General features: G+C 45.7%; 1 protein-coding gene across 13 annotated transcripts in view; it reads left to right on the top strand.

Annotated features, from left to right (window-relative positions):
• Positions 1–21,107, top strand: part of magi2a (membrane associated guanylate kinase, WW and PDZ domain containing 2a) — a 215,331-nt gene that overhangs the window by 147,736 nt on the left and 46,488 nt on the right. For all 13 annotated transcript variants that reach the window (XM_046379314.1, XM_046379311.1, XM_046379308.1 and 10 more), the window contains 4 exons: positions 691–810; positions 4,155–4,370; positions 6,598–6,808; positions 9,399–9,478. In XM_046379314.1, coding sequence (XP_046235270.1) covers positions 762–810; positions 4,155–4,370; positions 6,598–6,808; positions 9,399–9,478 — 556 coding nt within the window. In that variant the 5' untranslated portion in view covers positions 691–761. The remainder of the gene's footprint in view (positions 1–690; positions 811–4,154; positions 4,371–6,597; positions 6,809–9,398; positions 9,479–21,107) is intronic.

The following is a 21,107-nucleotide window of genomic DNA, read 5'->3' as shown; positions in this document are numbered from 1 at the left end:
AAGCCGGAGTGAGGGTCTAACAAGTGTTTTTTTACGGGCTCCTCTTTCAGTGCGAACAACTCTTGCTCGGATGTGAAAACCCAGTCAGCACCTCGGGGGTAGAGTGGCTGCGTGTTATCACAGCCGGGATCAGTTTTAACAAGTCTAATTAGCGCACGGTGATGAGGAAGTATTTAAGAAGTCGTTTGTACCTCAGTTTAGCATCGTAAACACTTTGACTCGCGTTCTTTTTTGGGAGTGGGATGATGATTGCCGTGTCAGTGAGGTTGACTTAAAATGCTGCTATTACAGGGTAAAATATTTTCTTCACCGCTGTGTTGCAGTCAGCTGGCAGAAGTGCGGCTCGCCGTGAGGGAGTCCTCGACGTGCTGTCGGCTCCATGCAAATTGACTTGATTTCTCCTCTTGGTGTCCAAATTGCATCACTTAGCTTCTGAAATTGTACCTTGCCACTCCTGTCTACCTGCAAGCACACTGCTCACATTCTCAGCTGTGCAAGAAGGGAAAGGACAAAAAGGAATAAAGAGGGCACCTAATGAATAGAGTCGGGTCAGGGTCAGCTGCTACGTTCTGATCTTTTCTAAAACACTGACAAGGAGTCATTCTTACTTAAACTCTCCTCTCATTCAGCAGCGTCGAGGCGTTAACAGCTCCGGCGGCTCTAACTCTTCTCCTCGCTTATCTCCTGCAGGCACAACCAGGCAGCCCAAGGAAGGAGAAGTCCCCGGGGTGGATTATAATTTCGTGACCGTTGACCGGTTTATGGAACTGGAGAAAAGTGGAGCCCTTCTAGAGAGCGGAACGTATGAAGGTAAGGATTTAGTGAGGTCACGCTTGTGATTGCAGTCAGTCCTCTTTGTGGTATTGTTAATGTTTTTTTGCATGTGGGGTTCATGCAGCATCCCAAGGCAAGGCAAGGTGTGAGTGACAGCGGTTTGAATGAATGCTGAGACGTGCTCATCAATGCATGTCAACACGCTGTGCACTCACAGTTAGCTTCCATCCATCCATCTTTTGGCTTTGTGGAGAGTATCATCAGTCATGTAGGACACTGAGAGGAATATTCTGTAAATTCTGAATGAAGAGAAACCCACACACAAACACACACATGCATGCATGCTTGCAGTACCTTGATGTCGGCTCTCTCTTGGCCCAGTCCTTCAGCCGAAGCTGCAGTGGCTCTTCAGCTGCCTAATCAAAGCAAACAGACAATATCTGTCCTCTCTCTCCTGTGGTCAGACAGGCCCGAGGCTTGGATTTTAAACCACTTGAAAAACCTTGCCTGGCAGCCCCTGGTCTGCCTCCAACTCTCAGGAGACCCCTGCCATTATATAGATAACACGTAGCAGCTAACTTTCTTCTCTCCCACCTGACTGCGGTCTCTGTCGGCCTGCTGCCTCTGCAGGAAGGAGGAGGAAAAAAAATTGCAGATGGCCAATTTAACGGTTGGTTGCCAAAAGCGTTGTTAGATCCTAACAGCGAAGAGAGCTGCCTTCCTCAGGGAGAGGGAGATACTTTCTTCTGCCTGATCACTCGGCCATCATTTGTCGTTTTATATTTTTTAATAATTTAATGGCCAATTAGATGTGGAAGAAAGAGAGAAGGGGTGAAATTTAAAATGAAGGCTGTAACAAGAATCAGCCTGCTGTTAGAGCAGGAGAAAAGCCTGTGCTGTTGTTGCAAAGACCAAGACTCTCTCAGCTCCACTTCCTGCTAGTCTGTAGTACCTCAGATAAATTGGAAAGCATTAACTGAGTCACAAAGTGGGAGTGATAGTTCAGGAGGTATTAATCTTTCAGTTGTGTCCTCACTGTTTCTCAGCTTAGAAACACACGAGCCTGGGGATGAGTCCTCATTTACCCAAATCTAAAGATTAACATGAACCACAGTGACAATATTTACAGGAAATATTCCAGGTTATATCGGAATATGTCAGAATCTTTCTTAAATGTCAACATTAACCTCATATATGTCCATTATAATTCAGACTTTATGGTCTGTGCAGGAAAATGTCAAGATATGTCATATCTGGAACCATGAAGGACAAAACAAAACCTGCCAATTTGCTTCTGTATTGTTAAATATAAATCATCAAACAAAATTTGCTGACCTTGGCTCTAAAAGTTTTGGAGTCGTGATTTTAATCATGCTTTGGCATTTCTTTGTGATTTCTTCCGAGAAGTTGTTTATGGAATTCATGGAGGCTTTCATTTGTTGGCCTCAGTTTTATCAGCATGTAGGCGAGATCAGCGCGGCTGTCAGATGTGACAGCAGTTTTAACCACTTACTCCAGCTTCAAAGTCCGGCTTTCTGCGACGCTGCTGCTTATTTAGGTTCACACAGGTTGGGGATCACCTGAACCACTGTGTCTTCTTTCGTCTCAGAGGCAAATCTTCAGCTCATTTAGCCGCCAGGATTCGTGTCTGTGGTTCATCCCTGTAATCTTTACAGCTGCTTTCCTCCATTTTTCATCGCAGCCTTCATGTTTTCCGGAACGTGAACATGATGTTTCAATAGGTCTTTCCAACGCAAAGGGAGACTCCAGCAGATACTTTTAAAGTCTCTCTGGCCTTTCTTCCTGTTCCCAAAACCGTCTGCAGTCGCTGCTGGAGATTGTGTCTAAAGCTCGGGCCCAGTGCATTAGAATAAGCTCCATGGATTTTCAAATGCGTCGTCGTTTCATGTCTGATGTTTCTGCCAGGGACGTTTGAGTGGAGCCAAACCGAGTGAGAACCACTGCAGACCTAAACTGTGGCTGGTGTCCCGACAGATTCTGTGAAGACAATCTCTTCAACTTTCTTTCATGCTTTCACATTTTAAAATAGCCTCAGAGGCAAGTGGCGTCTGATCTTCCTGAAGAAAAGAACATCTCTCAGGCTTTGGCCTGACGTGCTTCGACATCTCGCTCCAGCGTCTGTTTTTCAAACGCAAAACCTTGCGATTGTCATGTGAAGACCTCCAAAAAGTTTTCTGGAGTTCGAAGTGACAGTCTAGTGTTCAGCTTGACAGTAATGTAGTTAACTCATTGGGTTTTGATGACGTTTTAGAGCTGTGGACCTTCCTGAAGCCACAGGGGAACATCAACATTTGATTTGAGGGCGTCGGATCACCTGCCCCATTGACCCCCATGCAGACAAAGTGAGATTTATTCGCTCAGGTTTGTATGTACATCCGCTGCTGAGATTTCAGCTGCCATCGCAAAACAAAAGACGTGAAGGAGAAATTGTATGACTTTTAAAGAGCTTATATTTACAGCAGTTTTCAGCCTTTTCTACCTTTTGATAGAAAACAGTTGACTCTAAGAAAATCTTCACAGCGACGCTCAAAGTAAGATATGAGGTTTTAACAATGACTGATGGAGAACTGCTGGAGGGACTGTGCTGCTGTCAGCGGACAAACTGAAGGACAATAAAACATAAAATCAACACTGAAGACTGGAAGGAGCTGTTGAGTCTGAGCCAACTGGAGCTCCCAGAGTCGTGCAGTCGGCTCTGAGCGGAAACTCAGCGATACGGTGGATTATTCAGTGGAAGCCATGCAGAAGTGCACGGTCATACAGTATGCCAGGGACATTGGTGCATGGTCCGATAAGTGATTGATGTGCAGAGGAGAAGATAGAATAAATCTGCAACAACAAATAACCCCCAAAAATGCCTCAAGACGAGGTGTGTGTCAGAGGTGTGCGCACGTCAGAGTGTACAAATCCTAACTGTTGGTCCACATAACTGGTGGTCTTAAACTCCTGTCTTGTGTGTCATAGATCAGCTGGCCTCTACACCACCTCATCATCCATGTCGCCGGTGCTGTGGTGTCACGACTGTCCACCCTGCTTTCTTTACTCTGTGGGCGTCTTTGCTTTATTTTTACTCTCTTTTTCTTCTCTCTTTTGTGATACACATTGAATTTATCTCCATGTTCTCTGTTGATTGCATTCTAACATTGCTAATTAGCTAACCTCTTGGTGGTGCTTAGGGTTCGTCCTCTGGGGACAATGAAAGTCTGCACAAGCAGTCAATCCAGTAGTCAAGGAGATATTTTAGTCTATTTCAGACGTTTCCATCCCTTGAGATGTGCTGTATTTACGATACAAGATGTAAGGTTTTGTTCCGTAAAAATGATTTTTGTCTGAATGTTTCTTCCTCCTCTTTGTCCCAGATAACTTTTACGGCACCCCGAAGCCTCCGGCTGAGCCCAGCGCTCTGCTGCTAAATGTAACGGATCAGCTGCTGCCGGGCGCCAGACCCACCTCCGAGGGCAAGAGGAAGCGTAACAAGTCTGTCAGCAACATGGAAAAGGCCAGCATCGAGCCCCCCGAGGAAGAGGAGGAGGAGAGACCCATCGTCAACGGCAACGGTGTCGCTGTCACCCCAGGTCAGTCCCGACAACAACCTCCACAGGCGGAGAGGCAGAGGTGGTTTGAGCCAGAAGCCTCGTCGTGACAGCCGGGGTCTGAGGTCCCGCCGCGGGTCAGGCTGACGTGCAGGAGGCGAACGTCTTGTTTGAGTCATAGCAACGGGCTCGCCTGGCAACAGGCGCAGTAATGGCCTGCTTTTACATGCATTTCTTTGAAAGCGATTGCATAGCGGATGATCGCTTTTAATTGGTCACACAAACATCTTCGTGTGGCGTTCTATGACCCGATATGTTAACTGTGAATTATAATTCAGTCTCCCAGTCAGTGATTACCCCTGCAGTCCAAGCTGTTTATGATTAAAGCATTAGCGCCTTTGCTCTCGAGGATAGGAAATAATTCATTAAGCATCATTACTGAGCACTGTCTCAGCACAGATAGCCGGAGGGCGCACACACATATATTGCTCTCCAACTCAACAGGAGCCTTCAGGCTCTTTAGAAATCAATATTAAGTGTTTTCTCTCACTTGCGAATCAGCCTCGTCCGAACCATCCTCTTTGTAAATTCAGAGAACGGGCAGAAAAAAATATTTAACATAGCACACAACAAGGCCGAACCTCTTGAGGTTGTCTTCAGTCGCGAAATGCCAGATACACACTTTTCTTTGTGCAGGCAACAACATTCAGAATAAGTTATTTACTGAATCCCGCCTGAATGTATTTTTTATATTGTGTGCATTGCAATCCGGATATGCACACACACACACACATGCACACAGAAACCCTTTGAATGTATCCCATGATCACATGATAAGACCATCATAAAGGAGCCTTTATGAGTTTGATTTTTGTGATTCCAAATCCAAACCCATGCTGTGGTCCTGTGACTTTCTAAGCTGGTTTTATGGCCTCAGGACAGCCGAGTCGCTCACAGCAGGCAGAACAGCAGGGACAGTCAAAGTGTTCGGGCACTGAACCCGAACACCGGTGCCAACACTTATTCTTATGTATAATCGCTTTTTTTAAAAAAAAAAATGATATGTACAATCTTTAAGGAAGTGTTAAAGGTGGAGTTCTGAGAGGAGGAAGTTTGGTAAAAGGATGAGATTTTGGTTTCCCTACCACAAGGAGCTCAGAGAAGGTAGGATATGGCGTCTTTCTAAATGCTTCCGAAGTGCTTAACGCCATGAGAAGAAAGAAAAATACAAAATACAGAATTAGCTGATTTCTTGCAACAAATCAGATAAAAGTAAGACAAAACTGGAAATGTAAAGATGCTGAATTAAATGTACGAAATGATCATATAAACAGTTTTTTACCGTAAACGGTTTTTCAAAGCCGCAACAGTAACGACATGAAAGCCATTTTATATAGTTGGCCTTCCAGAGGAGGTTTAAAATCCTCTCAGGTCGATTATTCCAAAGCTTTAAGGGTCCTCATGGCAGAGACACGGTCGCTCCTCAGCCGTATCAGGGTTACGGGAGTTAAAAGTTCTGTAACTGGAAAAATCCCAGCATCCAGTTGTTATCTTCATTTCCTCTAAATGATGCAGACATTGAACGCACCCCTGTGAGCTCAGACCAAAATGCAGGGACAGGAAAGGTTTCTAACTGATTCCAATCGGCGCTGTTGAGATGCTCGATAACTTGGTGCTCTGGGCTGTGCAGTGAGCCATGCTGGATGCTAAAGTGAGCTGCGGCGCTCGGCTCAGGAGGAGTTTCGTCTCTGTAGATGGACAGAGTGTGGGCCGGCCGGGAGAGCTGAAGGGGAATCGATAGAGCACCACAGGCTCTGTGATCTAAGCAGATAGCCCCCCCCCCACCATAGATCCCATCTCTGAGTCCCCGGTCTCGTTTGTCCCCCTCTCCACTTCCCTCCACCAGCCGTCCTCCGGGGGCAGCACTCGCACACCACGCCATCTCTTTCTCTTTGTTCCATGCACACCATAAAGTAGGACATCACAGCCAGCTCCTCTCTCAATCTCCATAGTCTCTCCTGCTTTATTCATGTCGGTAACCTCAGTCATTCCCTCTCTTGCCTTCATCTCGCTCGTCTCTTTCCCCTACGTCACCATTTCCCCTCACCTTCTTCCTGATGGTTCTTTGCTTTGTCTTTTGCTTGTCTCCTCGCTAACCCTGGCTCTCAGTCAATCTCTCATCCCCGCCTCACACGTCTGCTTTTCCTCGCTTCACCTCCCCTGAGCAAGAATGTCGTGCCTGACTCCTCCTGCCCTGTTCTCACCTCAGAGTCGAGCGAGCATGAGGACAAGAGCACGGACGCTTCGGGGGACCTCGCCCCGCAGAGCAACCCAGCGGAGGTCCTGACCGAGGCACCCAAAGATGACGGACTGTCCCCGAAAATCACAGCGCCCAAACCAGAGGAGAACGACGAGTTAGGGCCACTGCCAGACAACTGGGAAATGGCATACACCGAGAAAGGAGAGGTCTACTTCATAGAGTAAGTGTCACGGTAACCTCTAACGCTGATGCAGGCCTCTCATTCAACTTGTCACTGATGAAAACCAGATATTTAAGTCACTCAGGTGTTCTTAAAGTTCATTTCAGAAGGAATGCTGAAAATGCAATTTGACCAGATTGTAGGTAGTGTGCTTAGAACTGGACCCTGCCATCCAGTGAGTTTGTATTTACACTCCACCGTAACAAAATTTAGCTGAGCCTGAATGGCTAGATTAGAACTACGTAGCATCTGAATTTAATTCTGTATATTTATCACAGAAAGACACACACACACACGGACATGTAATTGGTGCTTGGTGGTTTAATGAGATTTAGGGGTCCCCAGAAATACCTTGCTACACAGAACTCTCTTAAACAAGCTCTGAGGTTTAATTCATTGGAGTTGTTAGCTTTTTACAGCTGCAGTAAAACCGCGGAGGTGAGTCTTTCTTACAGCAGAATAATGGAGCTGCTGTGTGGGTTTTTCTGTGGTGGTGGTGAGGGAATTGTATGTGCATGCATGTGGACGTGGGAATCATGCAACATGAAATTATTACGCCATTACTTAAAGTTTTGATTGCATCGATAGATCGTTACAGTCATTAGGCCAAATTTCTCCGCAGCACTGACTGAATCCCAGCACGCTTGAACGCATCACAAACTGCCAGAAGCTGCGCAGCAACACCACACCAAGAAACGAGACGGCGGTGATGCTCTTGTCATCCAGCCAGGCTCATCTTGTTGCCTCTTCGTATCCACAGAAACAGACTTTAAATTCCCTCCACTGCAGACGAGTCGACGTACGTCTCCTCCCCCCAAAAAGCACAGAAACCTCACGCTCCCACAGCCATCAAGCACATTACACAACGAATGCAGTCAGCCCACTGGATTTGTAGCTGCAAGTTTTCTGTCTGGGCGTATGTGATGCCGTGCCAAAGAGAAAGCGTTTGCCAAGAAGATGCTTCCCTTTGATTGGCCTCCATACGAGTTCAGCTCGTTTACCTACAGCCCTTGAAGTGAGACGGCTGAGGTGAGGAACAGAAGGATGGCGATGGAAGGAAAAGAAAGTGATAGTGATTAAAAATAGCCAAGGTGAGAGGTATTCATATGAAAAAAATGGCAATAGTAAAGAGGAAGGAAGAGCAAAGAAAAGAGTTAAATGCGTGAGACCAAGAGAGGAAGCGAAGGAGGAAGGAGAAACCAGAATGCAGAGCAAAATGGACACCACCAACAGGTCAAAGTTTCCACTGACGTATCTCAACAGCGTGAGGCTGATGTTTAGTTTTGAGCTGAAGCTCAGGACAAATATTGGACGGATTACCGTGAAATTTGTTTTAGTCCTTCATGTTCCTCCATGAGGATCCACTCTAATAGCTCTGGTGATCCCTTAGCTTTTCATCCCATCATCTGGTCACTTCAGTTTGTCCAGTTTAGAGCTAATTAGCGGCTGTCAGCATGCTAAGATTCAAGATTCAAGAGTCTTTATTGTCATTATGCAAGCATAACGAAATTTTGTGCAGAGTCTCGGCTTAAAAGCACACCTATAAATAGCAGCAGCAAATTAAAATTGCACACTTAAGAAAAAAAATATAAAAATATATAATTGTATATAAGTACAAAATACACATGAGGTAGATAAAGTGCACTTAGTGTCAGTCTATGGTATGCTGTTTGTGTGTATGCGGCTGGACGGGGGAGGGTGTATGTGTGAAGTCCTGTAGGGGGGTGGGACGTGAGTGTTTCACTGTGAAGTTAGCATTTAGCGCAAATACGGCCTGGCAGAGCTGCTAGCACGGATGTAGACTCGTTGTGTTGTTTATCTTTATGTTTTTTGTGTTGTTTTTTTTTTTTTTTTTTAAATTGCTAAAACTGCGTGATCCATATTCTACATGGCTTTCATGTTTGACTTACTTTTATTATTTAGGTTTCTGTTTTCCCATCCTCTGTGCCTTTAACGCCTACTTGCAACTAAATTTCTTGTAGGAAATACGTATCGAAGATCAAAGATCAAAGGTACAAGGAGGCCTCTTTACTGCATCCTCTTCCTCCCGTATTCTCACTTCAGTTTTTTGGGGTTTTTTTGGTTTTTTTTACTGCTCACACTTGCCTCCCCTGCACACCTCCCCCCCTCCCCTACTGTCACCATGAAGGGAGGCCATTGTGGCTCCAGAGCTTCAGATGAGCTGTGGAGATGCATCGAGTTTCCCTGGCACAGCATCATATCTGATCTACATCCAGCTTTCTGCCCGAGGCTGTGGATGAATCTGCCAAACCCACAGCTGTTCCCCTCCATCACTCCCTCCGTCACCCCTCCACCCCTTTCTGCCCCATCTCTGCTCTGCCTGCTAAGTAAGCGAATTAAAAGTATTGATTGCCATTTTGTTAACCTAAAGCCCCCCCTCCCCCTCCCTCCGTCTTTCTCGTCACTTTTTTTAGAGGCAGGCACGCAAGGGAGTCTCATCTTTCCTGTCTGAAATGAATCTCCGGCTGAATTAAGAATCCACCAACCTCCTTCTCTCTTTCTGCCAAGTCTCCTCTCTCTCGCCATCTATCACACTCCCTCTCACTCGCTCTCTGTCGTCTCTTCACAGCCACAACACCAAGACAACATCGTGGCTGGACCCGAGGCTAGCCAAGAAGGCAAAGCCGCCCGAGGAATGCAAAGAGGATGGTGAGTACTGCATCTCTATCTTCCGTTCTCCTCCTCGAGCTCATTCATTTTAATTACACAACTTCCCCAGAGCATCAATTTTACAAGAGTTAAACCGTGCCTGTTGATCTGACGAGATGCAGATTCACCCGAGACTTCAGCTCCTGGAAGGAACAGTTTCTGATTTTTGTGCGCCAGCGTAAGGGTTTTATTTTGTCAGCATCGCATGGTGACAGTGTCGGGATGTGTGTGTGTGTGTGTGTTAACCCCCAGTACCTGTGGATAGGAAACCCTGTTATATGTGTGTTTAAAGCCCAGGTCCAGGGGGACTGGAGGTTACAAAGACTTCTTTATTCTCAGCCGAGAGAGAGGTGGAGTGTCCTTCAGCCGCCCACACACACGCACACACACACACACACACACCAAAAAGAAAGGAGAGGGATGAATGTCAATGTGGCGAGCGTTTATAGACGAGCGTTTATAGACGAGCGTTCATATATACGAGTGTCTCATCTATCTCTTCGCCTTCACCTTCCCTCCTCACTTCCCCGTTCGTCTTCTCTTTATGTGTGCGACTCAGACGAGATTTATCACCCGAGTTATAGACAGGGAGGCAGCGGAGCTGAGGACTGGATTCGGAGATGGACAGAGACAACCAATGAGAAATGACAGCTGCTTTCTTTGAGTGTGCGTCTGTGAGAGCTGTTTGGTGTGTGCTCATGCTGCGAGGGCGGCGGGGTGTTTGTGTGCGTTTTCCTGGTACACTCAAGGATAAAGTTTCTCTATAAATACATTTGGCACTCGCATGCAGACAGAGAGACAGACAAACAAGTGTACTCGTGGGTCAAAGAGCGTTTTCAGATCGCTTTTCTGTTCTGTTGACCTGCCTTGTGTGCTCTTACCTCCGGTGAGTAAGGGCTATGTTACAATCTTTGAAATGTCTTGGGCTGAAACAAGACAAGTTTAACCGAAAGCGTTGCAAAAATGGAACCAAATCAAACAGGAAGAGGCTGCTGACTTTTAAGCATAACAATGAAGAACATTTGTCTACAGAAAAGTGATTAACAGAGATAAACCAGCTGAAACAGGAGTAATTAATGCGTCAGGGTCTCCAAGGCCAGAATGATATAAACTGAACTGTTCTACGGAATCAAACAGCAAAACCATACTAACAAAAAAGGAGAAGCAAAATAAATCGCAGAGAACAAGACGTCCTCGTTCCATGAAATGTGTTAAAAAGCTAAACTCAGCTGTACTTTTATGTGTAGTGCTAATTAGCGAATGTTAGCATGTCGAACTAGCATTCGACAGCATTATACTTGCTAAATATCAGTGTGTTAGCATGCTGATATTTAGCATTTAGCTCAAAGTACCAATTATGCATGCAAGTACATCTTCACAGACTAGCATGGCTGGATTAGCCTTCTTGTTTGGTAAATTACAATTATCAAACAATTGACAAATGATGATTAGTTTTATGTACCTGTAACCTGTCAGTTAACTGAGTTCCAGAAATAGTCTTTAGACACCACTGCTGAAAAGCAGTGAAAGCAGCTGAGCTGGATAAAATAAATGTTTAGAGGTGTTTGCAGATACCGTTTGACTGCAGCAAGATAGAGTGAGAGACGGAGAAATGGCACCTGGTCTGAAAACATTTGCACAGTGTCTGGTGACATTAAACACGGGGGCTACTTCCTGTTGACACCTTTCACATCACCGTCCCGATCTCACATTTGATTCAAAAGAAATTCGCCGTGGTCGCCAAATTTCCCATTTTTCGTACAATCCACAGGACATTCAAGGGCGAAAGTTCTCCGAGATGATGAAATGACACAGAAACAAAGACAGAGAACCCTGTGAGGAATTAGTTAAAACGTGATTGCGCTTTCATCTGCAGCAATTCAAATCCTTTTTATCCACCGGGGACCTTCCACATGAAGAGGAGCTGTGCTGTAATTTGTGAGGACGGTTATTGATCTGGTTGGGTGACTAATCCAGTTAGGCTCAGCTGAAGGGGATGTAGTGCCTACTGGTGGCTGCAGGGATGTAAGCGAGTAGACAGACGTTCGGTTGTTCGGCCAGTAGATAATTGTAATTTGAGTGTCACGAGTGGCTCAAGTTGGACCAGCTCGATCGTGTTCAGGTGTTGACAGTCTGGAAATGAATTCATCCAGTGGTGTTTCAGGATTCCAGTAACGGTTTTGCTTTTTCTTCATTGTGCTTTTTTGTCAAAATAACAGCAGAACATTAGCTTTGCTAGCACTGTGGCTCTGGGGATGACAGCCTGTCTATTGAGACCTGCAGACTGAACTATCTCAGGAGCGTGATTTTGACTTGACCTTGCAAAAGCAGCATGTTAGCATAGTTATTTTGAGCATGGTAATGTTAGCATTTAGCTTAAAGCACCACAGTGTCTGAGCACAGAGTGCAAGATTTCCTCTACTCAGAGACGGCTAGGTGTTTTTAGTGACACGATCAATCAGTTCCACCAGTCCTCAGTTTGTTCTCTGTATTTACTCATTTATTCAGCATGTGCTTCTTTTAAATATCAGGACCAAAATAATCTGTGTATGTCGGCAGAAGGAGTAACTGCAAGTTGGATTTTCAGTTTGTGCAAGTGTTTCAGTACCTTTAAATGTGTATCCGGTTTAAGGGGGTTTGTGCAAGCGGCCATATGAGAAGGGTTTTGTTCGCTCCAAACATCCACAGCCTGGTGGTACCAGCCGCCCCTGAGAGCTGAGCTCAGTTAGGGGGGAGAAAAGCTGCCTCTGTAAATTTGGTATTGATTGGTGGAAAAAGGTAGGTGTGTGTGTGTTTCTGTGTTTGGACCTGAGCCATGCTCTGATAAGCACTAACAGGATCACAGGGTGGAGTCTGTGAGCTGTGACGGGACAGCAGACTGAGAGGAGGAGGAGGAGGAGGAGGAGGAGGAGAGGGAAGCGTACACAGCAGTGACCAAATGTGCCAGAAGTATTTAGGTCTGTCATACCACAAAATACTCCCCTAATAATAAAAGTCCTGCAGTGAAAAGTAGCCTCTAAACGCAAGGTTTAATCAGCACCATTTACTTAAAATGTAAAGAATGTTTCATTTTCAGTCTGTTCCAGGTGTTAACGTGACAGCTGTGGTCATGATTTCCATCAGTTAAGGTGGCGCTGAACAAAGTACCCAGCCCAGCTTTAACTCATAAAGCCATGTGCTGTTTCTTTGGTCTGTAAGATTATATCGCATAACAAATATTTCCGTCTGACGTGTGGTGGAACAGAAGAATAAAGTAGCATAAAATGGAAATACTCAACTAAAGCGCCTCTAAAATGTATTGATAAGCGCAGTACTAGAGTAAATGTTTTCACCGCTGGTCTACACAACTTGTTCCCTCTCATGTTTAAAGTGAGCTGCAACACGCAGACCCGACACGGGTTCTGTCAGAGCCTGGCGAGAACCGAGCGTCAGGCTCGGCGCTCTCATCCTCGCGTGTTCAAAGCGGCGTCGGCTCCGCTGAAGACACAGCAGTTGACATCACAGACGCCTTGTAGTTACATAACTCGCTCTGTGTTTCTCTCTGCCTCTCTCCTCGCGTTCTCCTTCTGCCTCCGTCTTTCTCACCTCCATATCCATCTTTGTCCCTCCCTCCCTCCTTGTCCTCCCGTCTCCTCCTTTTGTTTTGGTAGAGGAATTAGGACAGGCTCTTTGCAGAAGCTCGCTGTTTCCTTTTATCCCCCCCCCCCCCCCCCCCCCCCCCCCCCCCCCACCCACCACTCTCACCCTCTTAAAGGTTTTTTTGTGTGTGTTTTGTTGTATCCTGTCCTGCCAAAATATTCCTTGGCTGGCCAAAAAGGAAACTGAGTGGGCTGAGTGTTGTCTCACATGATTCTTTACTTATTCAGCCTGTTTGTCACCTCAGGTATGCTAAAGCAGGTATTGAACCCCCCCTCCAATAAGTGAATTTGAATCAGACGAAGCCGTAAGACGTTTTTCGTCACTCTTTACAACATGTTTCATCAGACAACGGCGAGTCCCTTTCCCGAAATGCTAAGCACACACATCACCGGTTGCACATTACATGAATGAGGGCAGACGCAGAGATGGATTCAAACTTTGGTGATTCTCAGGTTTGAAGGATTTTAATCGTGTTAGAGCGTCCTTCGTCGCTCGACTCCCAGCCTCCCAGCAGATGGCCCTCGTGTGAAAACAGAAAGCACCAAATCTAGACATGTAATTACATTCTGGTCACAGGCAAGGAGAGCAAGTTATTATCGTCTCTCGCCGGCTTCACAGCCTTCCAGTTCTCTCACGGCTCGTGTTTTTGCTCGTTTTTGCTTTTTCTCACGTCTGCAGTACAAAAACACCACCCTGAGTGTGTGTTTATGCGTTCCTCCAATACTCCGTCACCTCCGTCCAGATGGATGCCACGAGGCGAAGCTCCTCCAGCCCGGGAAGTGTAATCTCTCTCTCCTGTCCACGCTGTTGTCCCTTTTTAGCCAGCTCAGCAGGATCTTAGAGACAGATTTTGTGATTGTTTTGAGGGGACGCGAGAAGTTATTCCAGTGGACCCTGAATGTGAGCACGCACACACACACTCTGTCCTGTCCACAGGGGTTTGTGCAGTCCTACAGGTGAGTTATTACAGACGGAGGGACGCAGCGCCCTCCTTCACCTTGAGACTCCTGCAGCAGTCGCGGTGGTGTAGCGGGGAGGGGCTGACGCTGTCTGCACAATGATTGATGGGTGTATTTTGAGAACATCCCCAGCAGAGCGTGCCTGAGGCCTGGAGATTGGAACGAGGATTTGAAAGACTGTGTGGCAGGTGTGTGTGTGTGTGTGTGTGTTTTAACTTGCATCCAAGCAAATTGATATAAGCTGGGTAACAAATCAATATAAAGTCCAGACCACAGTATCAGATTCAGCATCTTAACATCGAGATGCTTGAAGTTAGATCTTAAATTGAATGTTTTACTGTTAAAAGATGAGGTTTGCAATATTCTGTGTTTTGCTTATTGTCACTAAATCCCATGAAAAGACCAAAACCAGCACTGAATCGATCCTACTAACAAGTGCTGCTTGTGTAGCCAAGGCCTCGAGCACTGCAGCTCGTTTCTCTGAGCCACAGTCGGGCACAACAGCGGCACACACACACACACACACACACACACACACACACACACACACACACCTGATGACATGTTCCTTCATGAACAGAGACGCCGCAGTCTATTTTGAGGCGACACACCATTCTGCTGCTGTAAATACACACCAGAGCAACAAATGTGTATTAATCCACCGCTAAAAATAGTCCCTGGGAAGTAATGTTTCCTACAAACCGCTGTTTCGAAGAAATTACTGAGCCTTTCTTTCAATGAATGAAACCATACTGTGTGCTCAAGAGTTCCCATATGTAAAATCAAATATCAGCGTTAACAATGACAGATCAGGCGGAGACAACATGTTATCCTGCTACATTCCCTCCAGTGCAGTGACAGAATGGATCAGGTTTTGGAATGAAACAGTGAGCCGAAAGTGTTGCCACAAGCCCTCGGTGTCGAGCGCGGTGAAACCCTCTTATCATGTCGGAAAGGCGGTCCTCAGATGGTCAGAAGTGAGCGGTGAGTTGCAAAAGGTTGAGTCGTGTTTGTACGCAGTGCTAATTCTCATCTGCTTATTTTCTATACTTAAAATTAAAAGATGCTTGTTGTGATCTGTCCCGGAGCACAAGTGGAAGCGTTCGGATATGCAGATGTTACAGCTGCAAATGTTCACATCTGAGAAATGAACTTGATTACCAAAAGTGTCGCTGATTAGCTTTCTGTTGATTTATTAATTAAATAATCTCGACTCTTATATAGTTGTCTTACACACACTGTGTGATTTCGTCCGTATTTTACAAGGAAAGCTAACGTTCAGTAAAATCATCTTGTCCAACGTTTGACTCATATGTCTTTTGATTTGAGTGAGAAATTTGCTGATTCAACTTTAACACGTGATTTTATCTCAGCATCAACAGCACCGGGAGGCTGTTATAAAACGGAGCTACTTTGCATAATCATCCTATTTAACAGCGAACAAAAAGTTGTCTGACAAAGTGGCCCTGTCTGCGCTGCACTCCTGACTCCACAGGGACGAGGAGATGCTTAAGCAGAGCGATTCTGCAGACGCGAGGAAGACGAGGAGGAAGTATGTGTGTGGTTTTTGTGTGCAGCTGTAAGAGTTTTTCCACTCACAGCCAACCAAATATACCAGAAGTTTGGAGGCAAAAGAGGTGCCAGGTCACAGTTCAGTACGTCTCCTTCTGTTCCTGGAATGTCCTGATAAGCTACAAGCTTCTGAGTGTTTGGGGTTGTTTTTTTTGTTTGTTTTTTTCCTCATTTTTATTCTGGCCCTGAACTATTGTGGGACCGAAGGGTGGAGGGAAGGCGAGGACACACGTTTCTCCACAGCACAGGTGCATTTGGTGGGGAAAAACAGCAGCTTATTGAAACAAAGCACAATGCAAGGAGGAGAACGCTGTTGCCAGCAAGTGACGCCATTGACTGATTTGCCGTGAAAGCCTCGGCATGAAGCGTTGACTGACCCCGTCACAATGGAGGTGTGTTGGCTGGTTAATCATCTTCTGACAGACAGAAATTGCGCTCGTTGTTGATGTCAGTCGGTCTGTGATGTCGAACCGAGTCCCAGCTGGTGCATTTTCATCACACTTTAAACAGATCCTCGGCCATATGACGCGCTGACAGCTACGCCCGCATCCTTAGCACGTTGATAATGTGGTGGCAGAAACACACACGCATAACAAAATTCATTGCAAGAAGGGCAAGCAACAAGTCTTCATAAGTAAAGTGAATAATAAACAGTACCTTCACTGCACAGGTCTGACAAATACAATATATGTACAAAAGTATTGGGACAGTGCACCATTACACCAACAGAGACATTGCATTTTACACGCACAGACAGCTTTGCAGCTCTGACAGCTTCCACTCTTCTGTGAAGGCTTTCCACAACATGTTGGAGTGTTTCTGTGGGAATTTGTGCCCATTCATGCAGTAGAGCATTTGTGAGGTCACACACTGATGTTGGACCAAAAGGCCTGGCTCACAATCTCCGTTCCAGTTCATCCCAAAGGTGTTGGATGGGGTTGAGGTCAGGACTCTGTGTGGGCCAGTCAAGTTCTTCCACACCAAACTCATCCAACCATGTCTTTATGGAGCTTTGCTTTGTGCACTGGGGCTCAGTCATGCTGGAATAGAAAAGGGCCTTCAACAAACTGTTGCCACAAAGTTGGAAGCATAGCATTGTCCAAAATGTCTTGGTGTGCTGAAGCATTAAGATTTCCCTTCACTGGAAGTCAGGGGCCGAGCCCAAACCCTGAAACACAGCCCCATAAAGAGGTGTGTCTGGATACGTTTGTCTGTATAGTGCACACCTTCTTTCCCTTGTTTATTTTTTATTTTTCTATGAGAAGCACATGCCCCTGTGTGGTTTACGGCCGTTCCAGCTGATTCACTGTGGACTGTGGTCCTACACTGAAGTACGACCGATGCAGCGTTTTAAAGGTCCAAAGACGCATTCATGTAGACAATCAGTGCCGTGTGCTTGTCATGGATGTACCTCCATGGTTTTGTTTCTGAATGAGTGGTCAAAAACTCCATTAATTCTGGTTTCTGTGACTCACTCACAAGATAATCAAGCTGTGCAGCCTTTTTCCTTTAAACAACCTCTTAGTCTCCACCACAGTCCACCCTGATGTGCAAACAGTAGGAGCTAATTCGCCCATCTTGCAAGTGATATTTTTTTCCTCAGACAAATCGCGCTTTATCCATCGACATGCTCAGCGAGCCTCAGAAAATATTGCACCTGACAGGGCCAGTTAGCTTGCCACAAAGCACACAGCGTCCCTTTTCTTAGCAACTTTGACGGCTGCGCTTTTGATTGTGACAGGCGGGACGTTCTTATCAGCGCTCAAACTGGGTGGGTGGAGAAGCAGCCGGGTTCATGAGTTCTCTTCGCCAGCACTTTCTGCCTCTCTGAAAACATAACGTCTGAGTCACAAGCAGAAACTTTAGCTCCCTTTAAGTTATCGGTGGTTTTTTTATAAAAAAATAATATGGTTGGTGAGAATGACGACGACTCAAGGAGAGCATCAGAAAGTACTTGGTTGTGTTCACTGTAGGTGCTGTTAGATCTTTCAGGTTAGCTGAGGTTCCCACCTGTAAAAATTCCTGCTGATCTTCACAGTGGACCTGCAACCCCAGATAATCATAAAATAAATGGCTTCATTTTTCTACAAACACCATTATTTATCACTCTGGCCATATTAATGTTCAGTCGGGCAAGCGGGCAGCAGGTTGTGTCCCTGCAACACAAACGCACAATGCCTGCATTTAATGCCTTATTTCACCTTGTGAGGTCTGCTGCCTTCATCTGCATTACAGCTCCGTGCTAACGAGATCAGACGTGACAAATAATAAGCTTGAGACATCAAACTACGTGCAACAGACTTCATCCTCTAAAAACAATGTCATTTTTCCATTGAGTTCTTTTGATTCTGTCCGATTCAATGCCGTGTGAAGTTTGTTTGGCTTTGAGAAACAGAATAAACCAACTTAGACTCGAGGCCTGGAGATTTTTCTTTAATGGGCCTGATTTATGGTCGGGCGATGATGAGTGTCGTACGATAGAACTGACAGATTTTTGACAGGAAACAAAGTGTCGTGCACACACCTGGAGAATTTTCATGTGTTACTGAAGCTGTCATATTTTGTCGCGGTGTGCGTGATTGACGAGTGTTAATCACGTCGCCATGGAGACAGTACTATTCAATCCTCTCCTGCATCCAGCGCCTCCGTCCGTCCGACAAACTGACAGACAGCAGACGTTCACCGAACCAAAGATATTTTTTATTTCAGTGTTTTTATTCATTGATTCCTTGATTTTATTTCCCAGCCCATCTGAGGGACATCTGTTTAAACTGCTCTCTGTGCAGATTACGCTTCACTGAGAGCAACAGGAATCCACTCAGAGCCTTAAAACAACGCAGCGGGACCTTTTGCCGAAGAATAAATTAGAAGCAACACACGACTGTTTAACATCCGCTGAACAAAGGAGCGAGCTGACCAGAACTCCAACCTGCTTCTCATTTCTGCTCGAGGCCACTGCTGACATAACACACCCAAACCTCTGACCAAATGTTGGCAGTGAAGTTGAATTGTGGGTATTGGAGGCTAGAGTGATGTGTGAGTGAAAAAAAGACGATATCTCTGGTTCTGCTGCGCCAGTTTTGATCTTTTTCACGACAGTCTGCATGGTTGCACCAGTATTATAGGAAAACTGTGCTAAATCTCTGTTAAATTGCTCTGGTGAGTGATAAATCTGAATTTCTTTAAGATATTCTAATACGGTTTAATCAAAGAAGAAATCATTTGGCCTGTGTGCACTGTGCATTTTCTATTCTGATGCAGAATTCAAGTCTATATATAAAATTCAATGCAGATCCTTAAGGTCATTTTGTGTTTCGGCATATGAAAATTATAATTATTGTACCTTCAAATATATATATCTTTGAATTCATTGACATTTCAGAGAGCTCGCTTAATTAATGCCAGTATCATAAGTTGTCACATTTTCTCCGTCTGTAGTGGCATTTCAGAGACTTTTCAGCTTAGTTTCCAGTTTGAGGTTTGGATAATTTAGATTTGACTGCACACATAAAGAACGAAAAGAACGGACTTTGCAGCAGTGGAGTCTGCACCGCCGCAGGAGCTTTTGTGTTGTATATTTCATTAGAATGTGTCGCTAAACGTGTGTTCTTTCAGTGCTGCTAAAAGCTTGACCAGTGGACTATGGGCCTGTCCTGACCAGCAGAAATCAGCCAGTAAACTCACTCACTCGACTGAGACCCAACACTGTGCAGTACATCCAGCAGGAAAGCATTTTAATTTTTGCTCAAAAGATGGAATAAAGTAAGTGGTTCTCATCCTGCGACTGCAACAGGATGGATGTTGTGGTGGCGTCACTAACGATCGCAAACGTTTCTCCCTTCACTTTGGGCCTCCATCGTAAGAACTCCTACCTAAAAATTTCACACTTGCTTGACATTTCCTGCCTCGACCCATGCAGCACGGCAGCGATAAGCAGTGTCGGCTTTATGTGGTGTAAGCACACGCACGCACACACACGCACACACACGCACACACACACACACACACACTCACTCTGTCTCTCTCCTTGTCCCGAGCAGTAAGCAGCCCGTTGCAGGTTGCTGACAGAGAGGTTATATAGAGCGCTCAGTGGAGCCAAACAAAAGAGAGCGAGCAAAAAGACAATCCTCCTGAGCTGAGCATTGATCAACACACTGCTCAGTGAAAGTAACAGCATTTCACTGTGTGTGTGTGTGTGTGTGTGTGTGTGTGTGTGTGTGTGTGTGTGTGTGTGTGTGTGTGTGTGTGTGCGTGTGAGGCACTGCAGCATAACCCCACACAGACTCCTTTAAAGCGGGATTTTAACTTCTGCTGACCACGAGTAGCAATTACACGTAATGGTCAGTTCTAAAAGATGGCGTCGGGAGAGAAGAGTCATAAAGTCTACGATCAGACGGCAACAGTCTGCAGAAGCTGCTGTTCAGGTCAAGAAAAGCTGTAGCAGCAAAGCGTGCTTTTTGATTTTTAAAATAACAGGGAGTAATATTGTGGATATTACTCCCTTATTTTAAAAATCAAGCTGCAAGTGAAATGTACAACATCCACAGCCACTAAATAAGACCAAAACAATCGTGTGGGTCCCAGATTTTAGCCTTACATTTGACTGGCCACAGTGTTGTTATTGTTACCGGACAGAAACAATAGGCAAAAATAAGACCCGGGTTGAAGTAAACCAGAATTATCCTCTAAGTGTCATGTGCTTTGTGGAGTTTGTCTTCTCCTTCTCCCTTCCTGTGAAAGCAGAGATGTTTCTGGCTTCCTGCGGCCTCTCCGGTGGACGTTTTAATAGAAAATCTTTTCAGTGGCAGACTGCTGAGCTACACGACAGCTCTTTGATCTCCTGCATTTCTGTGACTGTGTGTGGAGGGCGAGTGTGTGTGCGCGTGTGTGTAAAGTAAGTAACATAATGTGTGTGTAAGTGTATTTGCGTGTGGCTCCCAGTGAAGGTGAGAACATGAAACACTCTTTCATATTTAATGAGTGGAGATGGGACTCAGGAATGTTGCAGCGTTCGCAGGAGGTATTCTCGTGGGCTGTCGACCTGCTCGCAGCCCTCCGTTGTATCGCTCACAACCGTGTGTGAGTGTGTGTGGTAATGCATTTTAGTGAGCGTGCAGGGAAAAAATAGTGCGTCCTACTGAAAGTTTAATAATTTGTTTTGAGGGGATGGGGAGGGGGGCAGGGGTTCAGAGAAGCATATGGCACGTGCACGAGCACTGCGCCAGCGTTGTTTTGATATTTCTGCTCGGCGTGGGAGGACTTGGAGGGATGGGAGCTTGCACAGAAATCTGTTGAGTCTGTAAACTAGGCCAAGCGGTAAGAATAAACGTGCATGACCATGCCAGTGTATTATATCGTTTGTGAATCTCACAAGCTGCAGCCGTGGCCTCCGCCAGCTGCAGGGTCCTCGGAAGCCCGAGGTGCTTTAGCGCTCCCTCTGGTTGCTTCCCTTTCTGATT

The sequence above is a fragment of the Scatophagus argus genome, chromosome 22 (assembly GCF_020382885.2).
Source record: "Scatophagus argus isolate fScaArg1 chromosome 22, fScaArg1.pri, whole genome shotgun sequence".
Taxonomy (NCBI): Eukaryota; Metazoa; Chordata; class Actinopteri; family Scatophagidae; genus Scatophagus; species Scatophagus argus.
The sequence above is the reverse complement of the archived record's forward strand: the minus strand, read 5'-3'. Positions and strand labels throughout refer to the sequence as shown.